Source organism: Trachypithecus francoisi, unplaced genomic scaffold (assembly GCF_009764315.1).
Source record: "Trachypithecus francoisi isolate TF-2019V2 unplaced genomic scaffold, Tfra_2.0 Lachesis_group1, whole genome shotgun sequence".
Taxonomy (NCBI): domain Eukaryota; kingdom Metazoa; phylum Chordata; class Mammalia; order Primates; family Cercopithecidae; genus Trachypithecus; species Trachypithecus francoisi.
In genome coordinates, this window is record NW_022681454.1 from 147,459,281 (window position 1) to 147,478,200 (window position 18,920).

The 18,920-nt window shown below is 36.3% G+C and overlaps 1 protein-coding gene across 4 annotated transcripts in view; it reads right to left on the reverse strand.

The window, feature by feature from the left end:
• The window catches only part of LRBA (LPS responsive beige-like anchor protein), a 787,299-nt gene that overhangs the window by 421,603 nt on the left and 346,776 nt on the right, over positions 1-18,920 (reverse strand). For all 4 annotated transcript variants that reach the window (XM_033215458.1, XM_033215456.1, XM_033215457.1 and 1 more), the window contains one exon: positions 1,940-2,106. In XM_033215458.1, the coding sequence (XP_033071349.1) occupies positions 1,940-2,106 (167 nt within the window). The remainder of the gene's footprint in view (positions 1-1,939; positions 2,107-18,920) is intronic.

An 18,920-nucleotide genomic window follows, 5' to 3' on the forward strand; every position in this document is an offset into this window, starting at 1 on the left:
AGATTTATAGAGAGGAGAATATTAATTTAATCATGTCCATTTTCTCTGTGATGGTACACCCTTTCTTCTTGTTCTGAATTTAAAATGTACACCTTAGAAAGCTAATAATTTCACAGCTATTTTCATTTGAAAGGAAAAAGTAAAAAATATTTTGTTCTGTGGACTTGCAGAAATATTAATATTTCAAAATGTATTTCAATTGTTTCTGGCTTAACAAATAACAGAATTGATGCCTTAGAACAACTCTATTACTGAAACACTAATTATTTCTAGATAAATACATTTCATGGTCCATTTAGCTCTCCAAGATATTTTATTACATCAAAATCACTTCAGGAAAACCATGTTTTCCTTTTGATACCACATGTATACTATGCTACACAAAGGTACAGCTATCATCAGAAAGAATTTTGATCCCATCAAAAAGACCCATGAAATGCTTGGCATAAGTTATCTAAAGGTTTTTATTTTAAAACTGCAAAATCTTTTGGGTGAAAAAAATAACTTCTTAAAAAGATTCAACAAATGCACATTGAGTTCCCACTACGTGTCAGGCACTATGCATCAGAGTAACATCCTAATTTATTCAGTGTCTGATGTCAAAATGACATTAAATCTTTAATAATAAAGCACTCTGAAACTCTAAAACCCTCAATACAACACTCCTCCATTCTCCTTGCCATGGGCTTTTAGATGTTGCCAGATAAGGCACCAGAGATCACCAGCCCATGAATACATGTTATTTCCATGACCACTCTTGCACCTGCAGATCAACTGAAATACGATTAAAACAAACAAACATGGTTCCCGTTGGCTGTCCTTTTCATCTCAAGACCTTGACTTGCCTTTCTTTCTCTGAATATCAAAAATTAGGTACCCAGAAATATAATTCATTATATGCAAATATCCTTTGTAATAAATATCATATGCTACATTTATTCTATATTAGTGAATACTTTATACAAGTAGCTTTCAATGCAAATTTTTGAAGTTTACTTTTCTAAAAGTTAAAATTTTTTTCTTTATACTGGAAAATTTCTAAAACTGGATTTTGATGTCTGACAGACACATAAGTTACACAAATGGAAGCAAATTACACTCTTACATAATACACAAGTAATTTACTATTTTTGTTTTTGTTGTCGTATAGAAAAAGTTGTGCAAAAATTAGAAATTAAAATATAATGTTTTCTAATAGCCAAATAAAAAAACTTTTTGTCATTAACTTTACTTAAAAGAGTCAACACATGTTCCTGAAATTTGTAGCATAAAATATTCCATGGAGGATACATTTTATAATTTGTCAAGTTCCTTAGTCTTAAAAGGCAATTTAATTATTTTGTTTCTATAAAGTAAAATCAACAACAGCATGTCCAATTTGGCTATCTTAAAAGAAGGTAGATATATTGAGTAAAATTTTAAAGAAGGCATTTAACCAAGTTTATCATCACAGTCCTGCAATTTGCAACATAAGAAAAAAAATTTTTACTATATTTTCCAAACTATGCTTTGAAAATAGTTATTTTCAAATAACTAAAAAATATAAAAACAGCATCGTTTTTTAAAATAAAATGTTATATACGTAAAAATTTGGCTATAAGTGTAGATAGTAAGATAGTTTAAGTGCTTCCCTTAATAATTCATTTCAAAAGGAATAAGTAGATAAAGCAAATACTATTTTGGAAGTAGTTGAGGAAACTGATCTACAAAGATCCATAATTATACCCATACTGACTGGATAAATATGGATCTATAAAGATCCATAATTGTACCCATACTGATTTTCTCCTTCCCTTTGGCTTTAAATTCATACAGACGATGAAATACAAAATTAAATTACTTTCTTCTTCATCTGGCTTTGATCATATCCAAAGTCATTTATCTAAACCTAAGCCATCTACAGAAAATCACTGGCCAAATCCTAAAGGTATCCCTTTACCTCACTGCAGAATTTCCCCAGGCTCCATGCTTGTCTGTGAGAATGTTGATAATTTTCTGGATTAGTTGAGTTGCTGTCACATGGTCACGATATTTTGCTGCTCTTATCAAATGATCACACATCTTCTCATCTTCTCGTTTCTCTGCAGAATACTGGGCACACAGTGACTTGGAGAGAAAAAAAATTAATACTATAAAAAATATGAAAAAAAACCTTTAAAATCCATTATGAAATAATCTTTACCCTAAATCAAAACAACCAAAATTTTAAATCTACTTTTACATTCCTGATTAACCTAACTGACTGAGATTTAGTGATCTGCTCTTTCAGTAAAACATCCCACAAGAATTTACTTCTGTGAAGTCAATCATGAGTACACTCAGAAGTGGTAAACATTCAAGTAGAGACCTGAACAATGAGACAAAGACAGTCTTGTAAGAAGCAGGGGCCCAGCACGACAAACAGCATGAAGTGAAGTTGCAAAGGACTTGAGACATAGTGAATAAGGAGAATAATGGTAAGAAATAATTTTCAAAAGGCAGGCCAAGGCTACATCATTTGTATTATGGTAAGGAGTTTAGATTTTACTCAAATGTAATGGAATCCCAGTAGAGAGTTTTACGCATATAGCCGCTATTTAGAGAACAGATTGTAGTGGGACAAGAGAAGTGAAGTTGGCAGTTATGAGGCTACTGCAGAGGGCCAGAAAAGAGACAAGAGCAGCTTACAATAGTAAATTGAGCTAGTTCTAAACACCTTTAGAACATGAAACTGTTTGGTCTTTTAAGTCTTAGCAAAATATACCAAAAGCACTGGGATTGCCTGGGATCTTATTTAAAATGCAGAGTCTCATGCCCCAATCCAAATCTATTCACTTTGTGCTTGAATTTTAATTCTCAGGCAATTTATATACATTAAAGTCTGAAAAGCACTGTCTTAGATATCAATTTTGCCAAAAAAAACCACTTAGAATTATTTGTCAGTAATCAGATACACTATAATTGCTAGTTTCCAAAATGCTTATTTCTCTTCTTTTGAAATTCAGAAGATTGTGATGTCACGTTTATGATACTGTAGTTAAGGCATCGTTTAAAATAAGAAAACAAAGATGGATGTAAACTTGGTCCTTTGTTCTATTCAGTGTCTACTGGAGTCCTCCCCCACCACCCCACACACACATCCTTTGATAGATAAGTAAGCTAAACTTGACGTTGGAACAAACATCACTAGTTTACATATGGAATATACACTGTGGATGCTTGCCTCTCCTACAGTATACCAGTTTCGGTAAATTGCTGCCACGCACTACTCCCACCACCAACCCAGCAACAAACAGGAGTCCTGATTGTCCTAAACCAATCAGGTAATAAACACACTCACACTGGCAAACTGGATTAGGGAAGGACACCTGATGTAACTGGTACAGGTAGGGCAAAGTTCAAGATTTTGTTGGACAGTTAGTTGCCTCCTTCCTCTCAGGGTGTAAAAGCAGCAGCACACAATTCTAGGAGTATTGGAAGCTCTCTGTACCATGAGGGAAGCTGGCCTGAAGATACAGCCAAAATGAGAGCAGAACTATGAAAACTGAAGAAAAATAGAGCTCCTTCTAGATGGAATCATGAACTTCTGGATCAATCAAATTCTCAAGACCAGCCTACCTTTAGAATCCCTATGAAACTTTTTAAAGACTTTTTTAAGAGCCAATAAACTCCTGCTCATTGTAAACCAGTAGAAACATCCAAAAAAAAAAATGGTTTTTTTTGTTCCTTACACCAAAAGCAATTCATCCTTTGCATGCTGTATATGTACATGCACAAGGAATCATATATATATAATATATACACACACATATATATATACTTTTTTTTTTTTTGGAGACAGCGTCTTGCTCTGTTGCCCAGGCTGAAGTTCAGTGGCGCAATCTTCTTGGCTCCTCTGCCTCCCAGGTTCCAGCAATTCCCCTGCCTCAACCTCCCGAGTAGCTGGGACTACAGGCATACGACACCACGCCCAGCTAATTTTTTTGTATTTTAATAGAAACGGTGTTTCACCATGTTGCCCAGACTGATCTCGAATTCCTGAGCTCAGGCAATCCACCTGCCTCGGCCTCCCTAAGTACTGGGATTGCAGGCATAAGCCACTGTGCCCGGCCAGGAATCAAATATCTTAGTATGTGCAAAACACTATGCTAGGGAGATGAAAAGCTGAATTTAATAAAGAGGAATTTTAGAAGTTAGTTTTGGGTGGGAATAAAGGAAACCTTTAAAGCAAAGACAAGGCAGAAAAACAAGGGAGGGACAAAGCAAGAGAGTTTGACCCAAGTACAAAATACAGGTAGAACGAGTAATAGACTGCAGAAATTCTGGAATGCAGAATGAGTATAGAAAAAAGTCACAGGAGTCACAGTATACTTATATAAATGACTACAAGATTGGGAAGCAAAACAAAAACCAGGTTACGGTATCACCCTTGCTAATATCTCCTGTTAGTCGTGATCAATTCACTCATTTACCTCTTTAGGTCTAAATGTCCTAATCTGCAAAATTAGCAGATTATATTAGATCTAAGATTGCGTCAATCCGAAGATCCTGGGCAACCTCTGTGAGGGTACTCGAGGATACCTGAGTTCAATATCTCAGAGATGTTCACTGGTAAAGGTAAACTGTTTATTTAATCTAAACACTGATGTGGAGAAAATAAATCCTAATAAGAACTAGATTAACTGATGAGAAATTAAAAGTAAACTTCATATACTGTACTTTTTTGTTTGTCTGTTTGTTTGTTTTGAGACAGAGTCTCGCTCTGTCACGCAGGCTGGAGTGCTATGGCGCAATCTCTGCTCACTGCAAGCTCCACCTCCTGGGTTCACGCCATTCTCCTGCCTCAGCCTCCCGAGTAGCTGGGACTACAGGTGCCTGCCACCATGCCCGGCTAATATTTGTATTTTTTTTTTTTTTAGCATTGACGGGGTTTCACTGTGTTAGCCAGGATGGTCTCGATCTCCTGACTTCGTGATCTGCCCGCCTCGGACTACCAAAGTGCTGGGATTACAGGCGTGAGCCACAATGCCTAGAACATATGTTATATTTTTTTAAAAGATTGACCCAAACAAACCACAGGAGAGTTCACTTTGTCAAAAATATGATTTGAGCAAATAAAAGAAAATGACTAAGAAATACATGAAAGGGCAGTAGTTTAAGTGAAGATAATTAGGAAATTATTTCATTGTAACAAAAATGTCAACTGATATGTCATATTGTTATATATTCATTCAAGAACTGAGAAACATTCTATAGGTTATTTCATATCTAACCCAACCACACACTAAAACAAATAGTACGAAATGCTAAGACACTCACAGAACCGTAAACTTCCAACATTCTCTACTATATATCCATATCTGTCCTTGTCTAACTTAACCTAAGAGGAAATTCAAATCTACTGATGAGATTTACAAAATCACTGTTTTCTGAAACGCTATGAAACACCACATACCTTCATACTAAACAGTATTAAAAGTAACAAAAAACACATTATTAAATAGCTTATCATTTCTATCTCATTAATATGATAATAATTTAACATCAAATTATATTTTGTAAACATTTGATGAGCTACTAAAGTTTGTTCAAAAAGGCATAATTCTCAAAACAAGGGCTCAAGGTAAGCTCAATGGTAAAATGCTTTAAAGTGTTCTTTAATGGATCCTTTTTTACAATTTGAAGAGCAACTTTTCATATCTGACATAAAATCTATAGATATAAATCACATTAAAGGGCTATTCTTTCCTGATTATCAATCTCTGTCTCTTTGTGGAACATCAGGGTCCCATCTGACCTAGAAACATGATAAAAGAAAACCAAACAAGAATGTTTCATAAAGGTATAATGAACTTGTAACTATTTATTTAAATGTCCTTATAATGTAATTTGAAGATGTTCTTATTTAAAAACCAATAATAAATTCTATGTATGAAATATCATTCAAAGTCATGTGGAGATAAGAAATATTTACTTTAGAATCAAATACATATTACTTATTTGTAGTATACACATTTGTGTATGTATGTATACTTGTATTTGGAGGTTGAGTGGAGGTACAAGAGACATTAACAAATATTGCTATTTGTCAGAAACATAAACGGTCAGATCTAAAATTTTCATTCAATTTTAAGGCAGAATTTTTTATGTTTTATATCAACTTTTCTGTGTTCCTATTGTAAGCACTATATAAACTAGATAATATAACATCACAACATGGCCACAAAATATTTGATAATAAAAAGGAAAAAAATAAGCATTTGGGGAACAATTCTATTTTACATGATTATTGCTAAAGAAACCTAAGATTTATAACCAAAGAATGAAGAAACTCAATATAGGATGAATAAAACTCCTCAGAAGAAATTCAGTCACTCACAGTAAAGAGACAAACTGACCATTTTAGCTCTTTAAATGTAAATGAATAGAGACAATATTTAATTTTTCCTTCCAGATGTCATGGCTCTACCTAATTTTACTATTCATCCTTTGCATGAAAGTAAGAGAGGACACAAACAAACGGAAAAACATTACATGCTCATGGATAGAAAAAATTAATATCGTGAAAATGGCCATACTGCCCAAAGTAATTTACAGATTCAATGCTATCCCCACCAACCTACCAATGACTTTCTTCACAGAATTAGAAAAAAAACTACTTTAAATTTCATATGGAACCAAAAAAGAGGCCATAGCCGAGACAACCCTAAGCAAAAAGAACAAAGCTGGAAGCATCACACTACCTGACTTCAAACTATACTACAAGGCTACAGTAACCAAAACAGCATGGTACTGGTACCAAAACAGATATATAAGACCAATGGAACAGAACATAGGCCTCAGAAATAACACCACACATCTACAACCATCTCATCTTTGACAAATCTGACAAAAACAAGCAATGGGGAAAGGACTCCCTATTTAATAAATGGTGCTGGGAAAACTGGCTAGCCATATGCAGAAAACTGAAACTGGACCCCTTCTTTACACCCTCTACAAAAATTAACCCAAGATAGATTAAAGATTTAAATGTAAGACCTAAAATCATAAAAACCCTAAGAGAAAACCTAGGCAATAACATTCAGGACATAGGCATGGGCAAAGACTTCATGACTAAAACACCAAAAGCAATGGCAACAGAAGTCAAAATTGACAAATGGGATCTAATTAAACTAAAGAGCTTCTGCACAGCAAAAGAAACTATCATCAGGGTGAATAGGCAACCTACAGAATAAGATAAAATTTTTGCAATCTATCCATCTGACAAAGGGCTAATTCCAAGAATCTACAAGGAACTTAAACAAATTTACAAGGAAAAAACAAACAACCCGATCAAAAAGTGGGTGAAGGATATGAACAGACCCTTTTCAAAAGAAGACATTTATGTGGCCAACGAACATGAAAAAAAGCTCATCATCACTGGTCATTAGAGAAATCCAAATCAAAACCACAATGAGATACTATCTCAGGCCAGTTAGAATGGCGATCATTTAAAAAGTCAGGAAACAAGAGATGCTGGAAAGGATATGAAGAAATAGGAACGCTTTTACACTGTTGGAGAGAGTATAAATTAGTTCAAGCATTGTGGAAGACAGCGTGGCAATTTCTCAAGGATCTAGAACTAGAAATACCATTTTACCCAGCAATCCCATTACTGGGTATACACCCAAAGGATTATAAATCATTCTACTATAAAGACACATACACAGGCATGTTTATTGAGGCACTATTCACAACAGCAAAGATTTGGAACCAATCCAAATGTCCATCAATGTTAGACTGGATAAAGAAAACGTGACACATATATTCCATGGAAGACTGTGCAGCCATAAAAAAAGATGAGTTCATGTCCTTTGCAGGGACATGGATGAAGCTAGAAACCATCATTCTCAGCAAACTAACATCAGAACAGAAAACCAAACACTGCATGTTCTCACTCATAAGTGGGAGGTGAACAGTGAGAACATATGGGCACAGAGAGGGAAACATCATACACAGGGGCCTGTCCGGGGATGAAGGGCAAGGGGAGGGATAGCATTAAGAGAAATACCTAATGTAGATGACAAGTTGATGGGTGCAGCAAACCACCATGGAATATGTATACTTGTGTAACAAACCTGCACGTTCTACACATGTATCCAAGAACTTAAAAGTATAATAAATAAATAAACAAACAAACAAACATTTTTTAAAAGTCCTGAAAGATTTTTAAAAAAGCAGAATGGAAAATATTAATAGACATATCCTCTACTAAAGAAATTGAACTCAACTGCTTTACCACAGAGAAATCTCAGGCCCACATAGTTATATCGGTGAATTCCACCAAACATTTAAGAGGAAATAATACCGAGGCCAGTCAAGATGGCTCACACCTGTAATACCAGCACTTAGGGAGGCTGTGTCAGGAGGATCACTTGAGCATAGGAGTTGGAGACCAGCATGGGCAACATGGTGAAACCCCACAGCTACAAAAATACAAAAATCAGCCAGGTGTGGTGGCATGCACCTTTAGTCCTAGCTACTTGGGAAGCTGAGGTGGGAGGATGGCTTGAGTCCAGGAGGCAGAGGCTGCAGCAAGCCAAGATTGTACCACTACACTCCAGCCTGGGTTACAGAGCCAAGAAGAAGAAATAATAATGAAAAAACAAAATTTACAATAGCATGAAAAATATGTAACACTTAGCTACATTTTAAATTTATACAGATCTTATAAAAAATAAAACCATAAAAACCAAAAGCAATAAAAAAATTAAACCATAAAATATTATTAAGAGAAATTAAGTAGCTAAATGAAGAAATATACAATTTATATATACAAAATATAGTTTATAGATTTAAAGATTCAATATTTTAAAAATTGATTTTATATATTCAACACGATCTTAATAAATATTTTTAGCAATTCTTATAAATACTGAAAAGCTGATTCTAAAACATATATAAAAACAGAAGGTAGGCCAGGCGCGGTGGCTCATGCCTGTAATCCCAGCACTTTGGAAGGCCGAGGCAGGTGGATTACGAGGTCAGGAGATCCTAGAAACAAGGTGAAATCCCATCTCTACTAAAAATACAAAAAAAGTAGCTTGGCATGGTGGCACATGCCTGTAATCCCTGGTACTCAGGACGCTGAGGCGGGAGAATCACTTGAACCAGGGAGTCGGAGGTTGCAGTGAGCCGAGATCACGCCACTGCACACTGCACTGCAGCCTGAAGACAGAGTGAGACTCCATCTCAGGAAAAAAGAGAGAGAGAGAGAGAGACAGACAGAGAGAGAGAGAGAGAGAGAGAGAGAGAGAAGATATTCACAGCAAAGCAACTTTAGAAAACTAAGTTGTAAGACTTGACACCCTTCCAACTATACTATAAAACTAGAAATGAGGCTGGGCACGGTGGCTCACGCCTGTAATCCCAGCACTTTGGGAGGCCGGGGTGGGCGGATCACGAGGTCAGGGGACTGAGACCACCATCCTGGCTAACACAGTGAAACCCCGTCTCTACTAAAAAAATTACAAAAAATTAGTCAGGCGTGGTGGCGGGCACCTGTAGTCCCAGCTACTCGGGAAGCTGAGGCAGGAGAATGGCGCGAACCTGGGAGGCGGAGCTTGCAGTGAGCCGAGATCGCGCCACTGCACTCCAGCCTGGGCGACAGAGCGAGACTCCGTCTCAAACAAACAAACAAAACTGGAAATGAAGGGCACCGGTTATCAGATAAAGAAAGAGGTGACAAAATGAAGACACAACTGGAAATGAAACACCTGGCTAGCCACATGAGAAAAAAAAAGTAAGAATCTTTTTTCACCTAATATCATACAAATATATTTAATTCAAACTGTATCAAGGATATAAATCTACAAGTTAAAACTGTAACATTTCCAAAACACAACAGCAGAATTTTTTTTATAACTCTGGGATAGGCACTGTTGTCAGACTGGACAGCATAACAGAAAGCATGAAAGAAAATCACAAGAATTAGAAAACTGACAAACTTTATCTAAATTTAAGGCTGGGCATGGTGGCTCATGCCTGTAATCCCAGCACTTTGGGATGCCAAGGCGGGTGGATTACGAGGTCAGGAGATCGAGACCATCCTGGCTAACACGGTGAAACCCTGTCTCTACTAAAAATGCAAAAAATTAGTTAGGCATGGGGGCGGGCACCTGTAGTCCCAGCTACTTGGGAGGCTGAGGCAGGAGAATGGCGTGAACCCTGGAGGAGAAGCTTGCAGTGAGCCGAGATCGCACCACTGCACTCCAGCCTGGGCGACAAGGCGAGACTCCGTCTCAAAAAAAAAAAATTTTTTTAAAACACCTGCTCTTTTTAGTTTTAGACAGAGTCTCTCTCTGTCACCCAGGCTGGAGTGCAGTGGCTGGATCTCAGCTCACTGCAAGCTCCGCCTCCCGGCTTCACACCATTCTCCTGCCTCAGCCTCCTGAGTAGCTGGGACCACAGGCGCCCACCACCCACACCTGCTAATTTTTTTTATTTTTTTAGTAGAGGCGAGGTTTCACCATGTTAGCCAGCATGGTCTCGATCTCCTAAACTTGTGGTCTGCCCACCTCGTCCTCCCAAAGTGCTGGGATTACAGGCGTGAGCCACCACGCCTGGCCCAACACCTGCTCTTTAAAAGAACAATTTATAAAATGAAAGGTAAGTCACAAATTGAGAAAAAATATTTAACATACATATAAATGACAAATGAATTCTTTACAGAATATATAAAGAATTCATACAACTAAATAAGACAAACAACCTAATTAAAAATAATGAGCACAGGATTTGAACAGGCATTTCACAACTGGCTAATAAGCACATGAGCAGATGCTTAGTCAGTAGAAAAATGCAAATAAAAATCACAAAAAGCTATCACTATACACCCACTAGACCGGCTGAAATTTAAGAGCTACAATACCAAGCACTGACAAGGACATGGAACAACTGGAACTCTCATACCTACCTTGGTGATTGAATTGTAAAGTCATCAGCTACTTTGGAAAATAGTTTGTCAATTTCTTGTAAGCTTAAACATATACTTACAGGAGCATGTAGCAATTCTATTCCTAGGTATTTCCTCAAAAGGAGTAAGTACATATTTCTACAAAAATAACTGGTATGAAAATGCCCGTGGTGCATTTAGTCATAAAAGCCAGACACTGAAAACAACTCGATATCTGCTTATAGCTGAATGGATAAACAAAATAATTCAACTTAGTATTTAAAAAAACAAACCAATAATACACACAACAATGTGAACAAATATCAGAAAGTTTATGCGGGCCAAAATAACCCAGAGTACCTACTATTTGATTCCATGTATATAAAATTTTATAGCAGATAAAACTACCTATAATAACAGAAATCAGATCACTGGTTGTCTGGGATTGGATATGAGTATATGGAGAGGAACTGACCACAGTGGATCACAAGGGAATTCTCAAGGATGACCCAAATCTCCTATATCTTGATTGTAATGGTAACACAGATACACACTTTTATCAAAACTCCTCCAATTGTATACTTAAAATTTTATTACATGCAAACTATACTTCGATAAAGTTTATTTAAGAATTGTTTGTTGTTTTTTCAGACAGGAGTTTATTGCCTAGGCTGGAGTGCATTGGTGTGATCTTAGCTCACTGCAACCTCAATCTCTTGGGCTCAAGTGATCCTGCCACTTCAGTCCCCCAAGTAGCTGGGACTAGAGGCACACACCACCATGCCCAGCTAATTTTTTCTATTTATTGTAGAGATGAGGTCTCACTATGTTGTCCAGGCTGGTCTCAAACTCCTGAGCACAAGCGATCCACTCACCTCGGCCTCCCAAAGTGCTGGGATTACAGGCATGAGCCACCGCGGCCAGCAAGAAGTTTTTAAAAAGTGAATGGACAAGGTATAGATGGAGAAAGCAGTTAAAATACCCATGCCAAAAAATAGGCTCATATAGCAAACAGGTAAATACCTTCTACAAATAAATGAGGAAGAAACAGATAACCAATAAGAAACTGGGTAAGAGAGCAACATGTATTTCACAAAAGTAAAAAACAGAAAACATATAACAAGCAGAATAGACTCAATTCTTTTAAAAATTCAAAATAAAAGTACAACTACCAGAATGCCAAAATAAAAATTACCAGTCAATTGTTGATGAGAATGCTGAACAATGAGAACAACTACATTGAAGCTAGGCATGGTATATACTTTCACAAGATAGTGTGGCAATATCTATTAAAAGTGAAAATATGAACATTTTGTAATCAAGTAATTCCACCATACAGAAATGCATGAGGACGTGCGCCAGACATATAAAATGTTCAAAGTGCATTATTCACAATAGCTAAACACTTAAAACAACCAACCAAACAAAGAGATTATTAAAAAACTAATGGCCTACATATTCGTAAAAGGTAAAGATTGGAAATAATCCAATGGTCTATCGACAGTAGAAAGAGGTAATGAACAGCCAGCAGTCTATACATAATGGAATACTATGTAGTAATGAAAGTGGAGTTGAAACATGTAAAAAAATAATTAAATTTTGGAAACATAATGTTGAAATAAAATTTCCAGAAAAAAATACATATATTATAACTCCATTTATGTAAGGATCAAAAATTGTGCAAGAAATTATAGTGCTAAAAGAAACATACTTAAGTTTTGAAAGAATAAAACAAAAGCAAATGTCAACCATAAAATTCAGAAGAGTGGTTACCTTAACAAGGTAGAAAGGGGTTGTGATTGGACAGCTAGAAGACTTCTCACCAGCTCTTTGTTTCAGTATCACAAAAAAATTAAATTAATGATGTTAAACATACATTGTTTCTAATGTTAGGTTTTCAGAGTAATATGTTTTTAAAGAAACAGGTTATAAAAAGCAAATTTTTATTGTTTGCAATTAAGTTCTTATTAAGTTTTGAAATAAAAATAAATTACACACAATTTTAATGATAAAATAGCAAGCCCTTTTCCTAAATTAACAATGCTTAATGATAATGAAACAATTTATGTGTTGGTCTAAAAGTTTTGTATTTAAAACCTCTTTTTAAGACTTTTAAAAGAAACACATACTTGCTTTTAAAAACAAATCAAAGAACAACGCCATAAAAAAGAAAAAGAAATTTCTCTCTTCTACTTCCTCCCTGTTCGGTCAGTTGCTTTCTACAGAGGTAGTCACTGTTTAGAGTAAGATGTCATTCCCATATAATGGAATCAAACTGTACATCATTCCATGTCAGGACCTTCTTTCTTTTACATGGCTACAGATTATTACATTTTTAGTTAACCAAGCACTGCTTCTGCTAAACACATTTAAGTGTAGTACTTTACTTCTCAATTTGTCTTAAAATCACTTACACTATAAATTACTTGTCTCACTGAAAACAATTTAAAAGTGGTATCACTTCAGGGACAATAAATGAAAAAGTTTCTCAATATTTCACTTTTGGAGGTCTTTGTACTTGATCCCTTACCTTAGATTTAAAGCATGATCTTTAAAAATAAAAATTAAAAAAGCCATCTACAGAAACTCAGAAAGACTCATAGAAAAGACAGAAAAATGAAAGCTTAAAAATCTCGACAGCAAACAAAAGTCAACCCATGATAATGTGTGACAGCCATCTTTAATTCTGAAGTGATTCCTCTGTCATGCAACGACTCAAAGTATTGATTTCTCTCAGCATAAAAAAGCCTAAGCCAATGAAACAGATAGAGCAGCATCCCCCTTCTCCCTTCCCCCGATAACAGCACTCAAGGTTAAAACAGGCAAAACACTTATCAAAGTATCTCTTCCATTTCTTCTTGTTTTAATAGACTGGATACAACGTGTTGGGTTCTTATCTTTACGAACTATAGTCCTCAGACAATATTTTTAAATAATTTGAAGATTAATATAGGTTCTTCTATTCTTTTGCTTTACACTTTTGGTAATAAAAAACTTGTTTGAAAATGTTTTTTTCTTCTGTGAACTCTTAAGAGAAGTATACATAATATTTGGGAAAACAAGCCAACACTAACAAGAAGGCTATAGTTTTTACTTATGTGCCAATTGCACACATAATATTTTGTTTTCATTATTTCTTTAGAGTACTTATTAACAATAAAACCCACAAATATCTAAACATCTTCCAAAAAGACAAAGTGAATCCTTCAACAATGCAAACATATATCATACATCTGTTTGGAAAATAAAGTAAACTATGGCTGCTATCTGTGTTCAAGAAAATTGTAATAACATAAAATGTAAGCAAAGGATAGGGTTGAAACCAAAGAATTGTATTTTAAAACTATAGTATGAGACAAAAATAACAATCAGTTCTCTGTATCCCCAGGTTCTACAACCACAGATTCAATCAAATTTTTTGTTTTGTTTTTGAGTCAGAATCTCACTCTGTCACCTAGGCTGGAGTGCAGTGACATGATCACAACTCACTACAGCCTCAATCTCCCAGGTTCATGCAACCCTCTTATCTCAGCCTCATGAGTAACTGGGACTACATGCACACATCACCATGCCCAGATAATATTTTTCTGTAGAGACAGGGTCTCTCAATGTTGGCCAGGCTGGTCTCAAACTCCTGGCCTCAAGGGATCCTCCTGCCTCAGCCTCCCAAAGTGCTGGGATTACAAGTGTGAGTCACAGAGCCAGGCCTTGACCAATTTTTGATCTGCAGTTAGTCCTGGAACAAATTCCCCATGAATCCAGAGGGATGACTGTGTATCTTCACAAAATATTATGTATAAATGGTTACACACAGACAGATAAATTAAGAAGCTTTAATTTCTTAAACTTTACTTTTTGCTAATCTGCAAAAGAGTTAGATGATCTTAAGGAAATTCTCTTTAAACTCTACCTAACCAATGGGTTTTTAAAAGCATAAAAAATTAGGGTCTTTTAGTTGTATTAGCAAGGTCTCCTACTTATGAATAAATATATTGGCTACTACAAATAGGTTAATCTCACACTTAAATTTCAAGGTCGGACGTGGTGGCTCACACCTGTAATCTCAGCACTTTGGGACGTTGAGGCCAGCAAATCTCGAGGCCAGGAGAGTTCAAGGCCAACCTGGGCAACATGGCAAAGTCCTATCTCTACAAAAAATAGAAAAATCAGCTAGGCATGGTGGCATGCATCTGTAGTCCTAGCTACTTGGGAGGATGAGGCAGGAGGATAGCTTGAGCCCAGGAGGTTAGGCTGCAGTGAGCCATAATCAGGCAACTGCATTCCAGCCTATCTGACAGAGTGAGAGCCTGTCTCAAAAACAAAAACAAATTTCAAATAAAACTAGTTCAAGAACAAGTATGAAAACCAGAAAGAAAAAAGCAATTATATATAAAAATCATAATTAACAATGTAGTTAAGAGCACCAACTCTAGAGCTAGAGGACTTGAGTTATAACTCTTGGTTTTGACACATTCATGCTTAAGCAAATTATTTGAAACCCTGTGCCTCAGTTTCCTCATATAAAAAAGGAGATGATGTGATATGCTTTTCAGGAGGATCAAGAATAGACATAAAACGATCAGAACATAGCCAGTTATATAATAGTAACACCTGACATTTATTGTAGGCTTAATTGTGGTGTTATCAAAGTACAGAACAAATAGTCTCTGTCTTCCAGTATCTCAGTGTAGTTTAGAAAAATAAATACAATATGAGATAGAAATAAACTATGAGATAACTGCTCAAAGAGTTATAGACAGTATGTTTGGAAAGACAGAAAAAGAAGGAACTGTTAGGAATCAGGGAGTGGATGGGCACAGTGGCTCATGTCTGTAATCCCAGCACTTTGGGAGGCGAGGCAGGCAAATAAATACCTTGCACTCAGGAGTTTCAGTTCAGACTGTAGAGATGGCAAAGGCCTATTTCTACAAAAAAAAAAAAAAAATTAGCCGGGCATGGTGGCACACATCTGTAGTCCCAGCTACTTGGGAGGCTGCGGTGGGAGGATTGCTTGAGCCCAGGAAGTTGAGGCTGCAGTGAGCCGAGATTACACCACTGTACTCCAGCCTGGATGACAGAAGAGACCCTGCCTCAAAAAAGTAATTAAAAAAAAAGAAAGAAAGAAAGAAAAAAAGTCCGGGCGCAGTGGCTCACACCCGTAATACCAATACTTTGAGAGGCCAAAGCAGGTGGATCACAAGGTCAGGAGTTCAAGACCAGCCTGGCCAAGATGGTGAAACCCCCGTCTCTACTAAAAATACAAAAATTAGCTGGGCATGGTGGCAGGTGCCTGTAATCCCAGCTACTTGGAGGCAGAGAAGTGCTTGAACCCAGCAGGTAGAGGTGGCAGGGAGCTGAGATTATGCCACTGTACTCCAGCCTGGGGGACACAGTGAGACTCCATCTCAAAAAAAAAAAAAAAAAAAAAAAAAAAAAAAAAAAAAAAAACAGGGAGAGTTTCACAGAGGAGTTAAAGGCTAAGTACCTGTTCACCAAGAAGAAAGGGATAGAAAAAATAAAATGTAGAAAATAAAAGAGGCCAAAAACGAAGAGAACAAGCTCAAATACATGCATTTTTTAAGCAAAGATAGGAATAACAGAATGAGACATGTAATAAAGAACCTTCTCTTTTTAAATATCCTGATACATGTTTATATTTTCCTTGGGTAACTAATACATTTTTTACCAATTACCTTCATAAAGGAATTATTCCTCAAAGGTTTACATAAATCCTTTAACATATAAAATATTAACTAGATTTATATTTCTCAGCTGATGATTGTTATAATGCTATAATTTCTTTAATTCATATTCAAGTGTATTGCCAACACAGACCATTTCAAAACAACACACCTGAATATTAAGTCAGTTATAAGTACTGTTTCTCAAACTACCTGTAGTGAAGGGCCAGTTTTGGGTTTTTTTAACCTTTTTAAATACATTGAGCACTGATGCCTTTGATGACACTGCCAGTCATTCAAGCTGTAAAACTCTTTAAATATTCAATTTCTATATTCAGCTCTTTGTGGATTACTAAGAAGTAATTTGGTCAGCAGACAACACTTAAACAGCACTAATATAGAAAGATATGTAGAAGGAAACTATTTTTATCAGCTCAAGTATTGCCATTTTGCTTTGTATGGTAAAACACTTGCTTTGCAAAATAAAATACTTTGTATTATAAAATACTTGATCTTATATTCAGTGCTTTAATTTTTATTAATAAACCAGAAACAACAATAATATTCTAGATGCACATGAGAAAAGTTTAAATTATAAACAAATGTTGTATGAAATACACAGTAAAGATTTTTAATTAGCTTAGTTTCTTATTGATCTTTATTTTAAAATCCATTAAGAAAAGGAAGGCTTGGCCGGGCGCGGTGGCTCAAGCCTGTAATCCCAGCACTTTGGGAGGCCGAGACGGGCGGATCACGAGGTCAGGAAATCGAGACCATCCTGGCTAACATGGTGAAACCCCGTCTCTACTAAAAAAAAAAATACAAAAATCTAGCCGGGCGAGGTGGCAGGCGCCTGTAGTCCCAGCTACTCGGGAGGCTGAGGCAGGAGAATGGCGTAAACCCGGGAGGCGGAGCTTGCGGTGAGCTGAGATCTGGCCACTGTACTCTAGCCCCGGCGACAGAGCGAGACTCCGTCTCAAAAAAAAAAAAAAAAAAAAAAAAGGAAGGCTTTACATTAGTACATGATCTGGTCTACGGTTAAGATAACCAGAAGATACCATAAACTGAAAGCTTAAGTAAAGGCTTGGTATATCTATGAGGGATATATTCAGACATTTTCTTAGAAGAGATGTTCAACAGCATTAAGAGGTCTGGTTTTCAAAATATATTTTATAAGAACATACTGAGAAGATAATGAAAAAACACTCTTCCAGTTTGGATTTAATTTGATCAACACTGCCTGCAACAGTTTTACCTATATATAAACCTTTTGCTTTTTCTAGCTTGCTAGCTTTAATAGAAATATAGTAATAGCAAACATCCAAGTAAAATAGCTGTTTTCTTAACCTGGTACAGCATCACTTAACAATCTTCAAACAAAGACTCATCGATTCACTTTTGAGTGGTCTTCCTTTATCCCAATGATAGTTCCTTTAGTTTTACAAACAGCTCAAAAATTATTATTTCTTGTTATATGTATGTATATACCTGTGCCTTATACAGGTGAGAATATGATGTTCAAAAGATACCTACAGAAGAGTAACAGCAGAAAATATTGAGGCCTTTCTTTTAACCTGGTCATTTTCAAAAGGCTAAAGTTGAGAGTAAGACAAGGTAAAACACATCATGGAAAAATCTCTAAAAATAGTGTGTTCAAGACTAAATAAATAAGACTTCGGATATGAAAACTGAAAAATATTACTACTGCATAATCCAGGTCTGTGGAAGCCAGAACATATATGATAAACTGGGGTATAAGTTTCCTTAAAAAAATTTGATGGTACTGTTATCACTCAACCTGAGGCAGATAAAAAGGGTAACATTGGACTGAGGAAAAACCAAGATTCTTCTCTAAGAGAGGAAGCACGTTAGCCTAAACTCGAGAAGGAATCTTGTCAAAAGAGCTCTCACTGTTGGGGAGCTGAACTAGCTTCTGCAATAGGCAAAGGGAGAAGGCCTGGGGAGAGAGGGAGACAGAGTCAAGAGAAAACTGCCTGTTCAAGAGTGTGGCCTATGAATCCTAGGAGATGCAGTAACTAGTATTGTTTTGTTTTCCTCTTCTGCATTGTGATGCCCTTCTATCATTGCAAGGCCCACAGAAGAGAAAAGGAGAGGTCTATGTTCACGCTTTGGGCAACAGGATAAAGAAAAACAGCTACTACCTGGAAAAGTTGTTTGTAAGATGGGAAGAGGTATCCTCCAGAGCTCTGACACAACTCTATCCAGAAATAGTGTGGATAGGAACCTGATAGCAGAGATAAGAGGCCTAGATTCACTGTGGTACATATAAGCATTCAATTTCCAGAGATTACTTAGAAGAAAAAAAT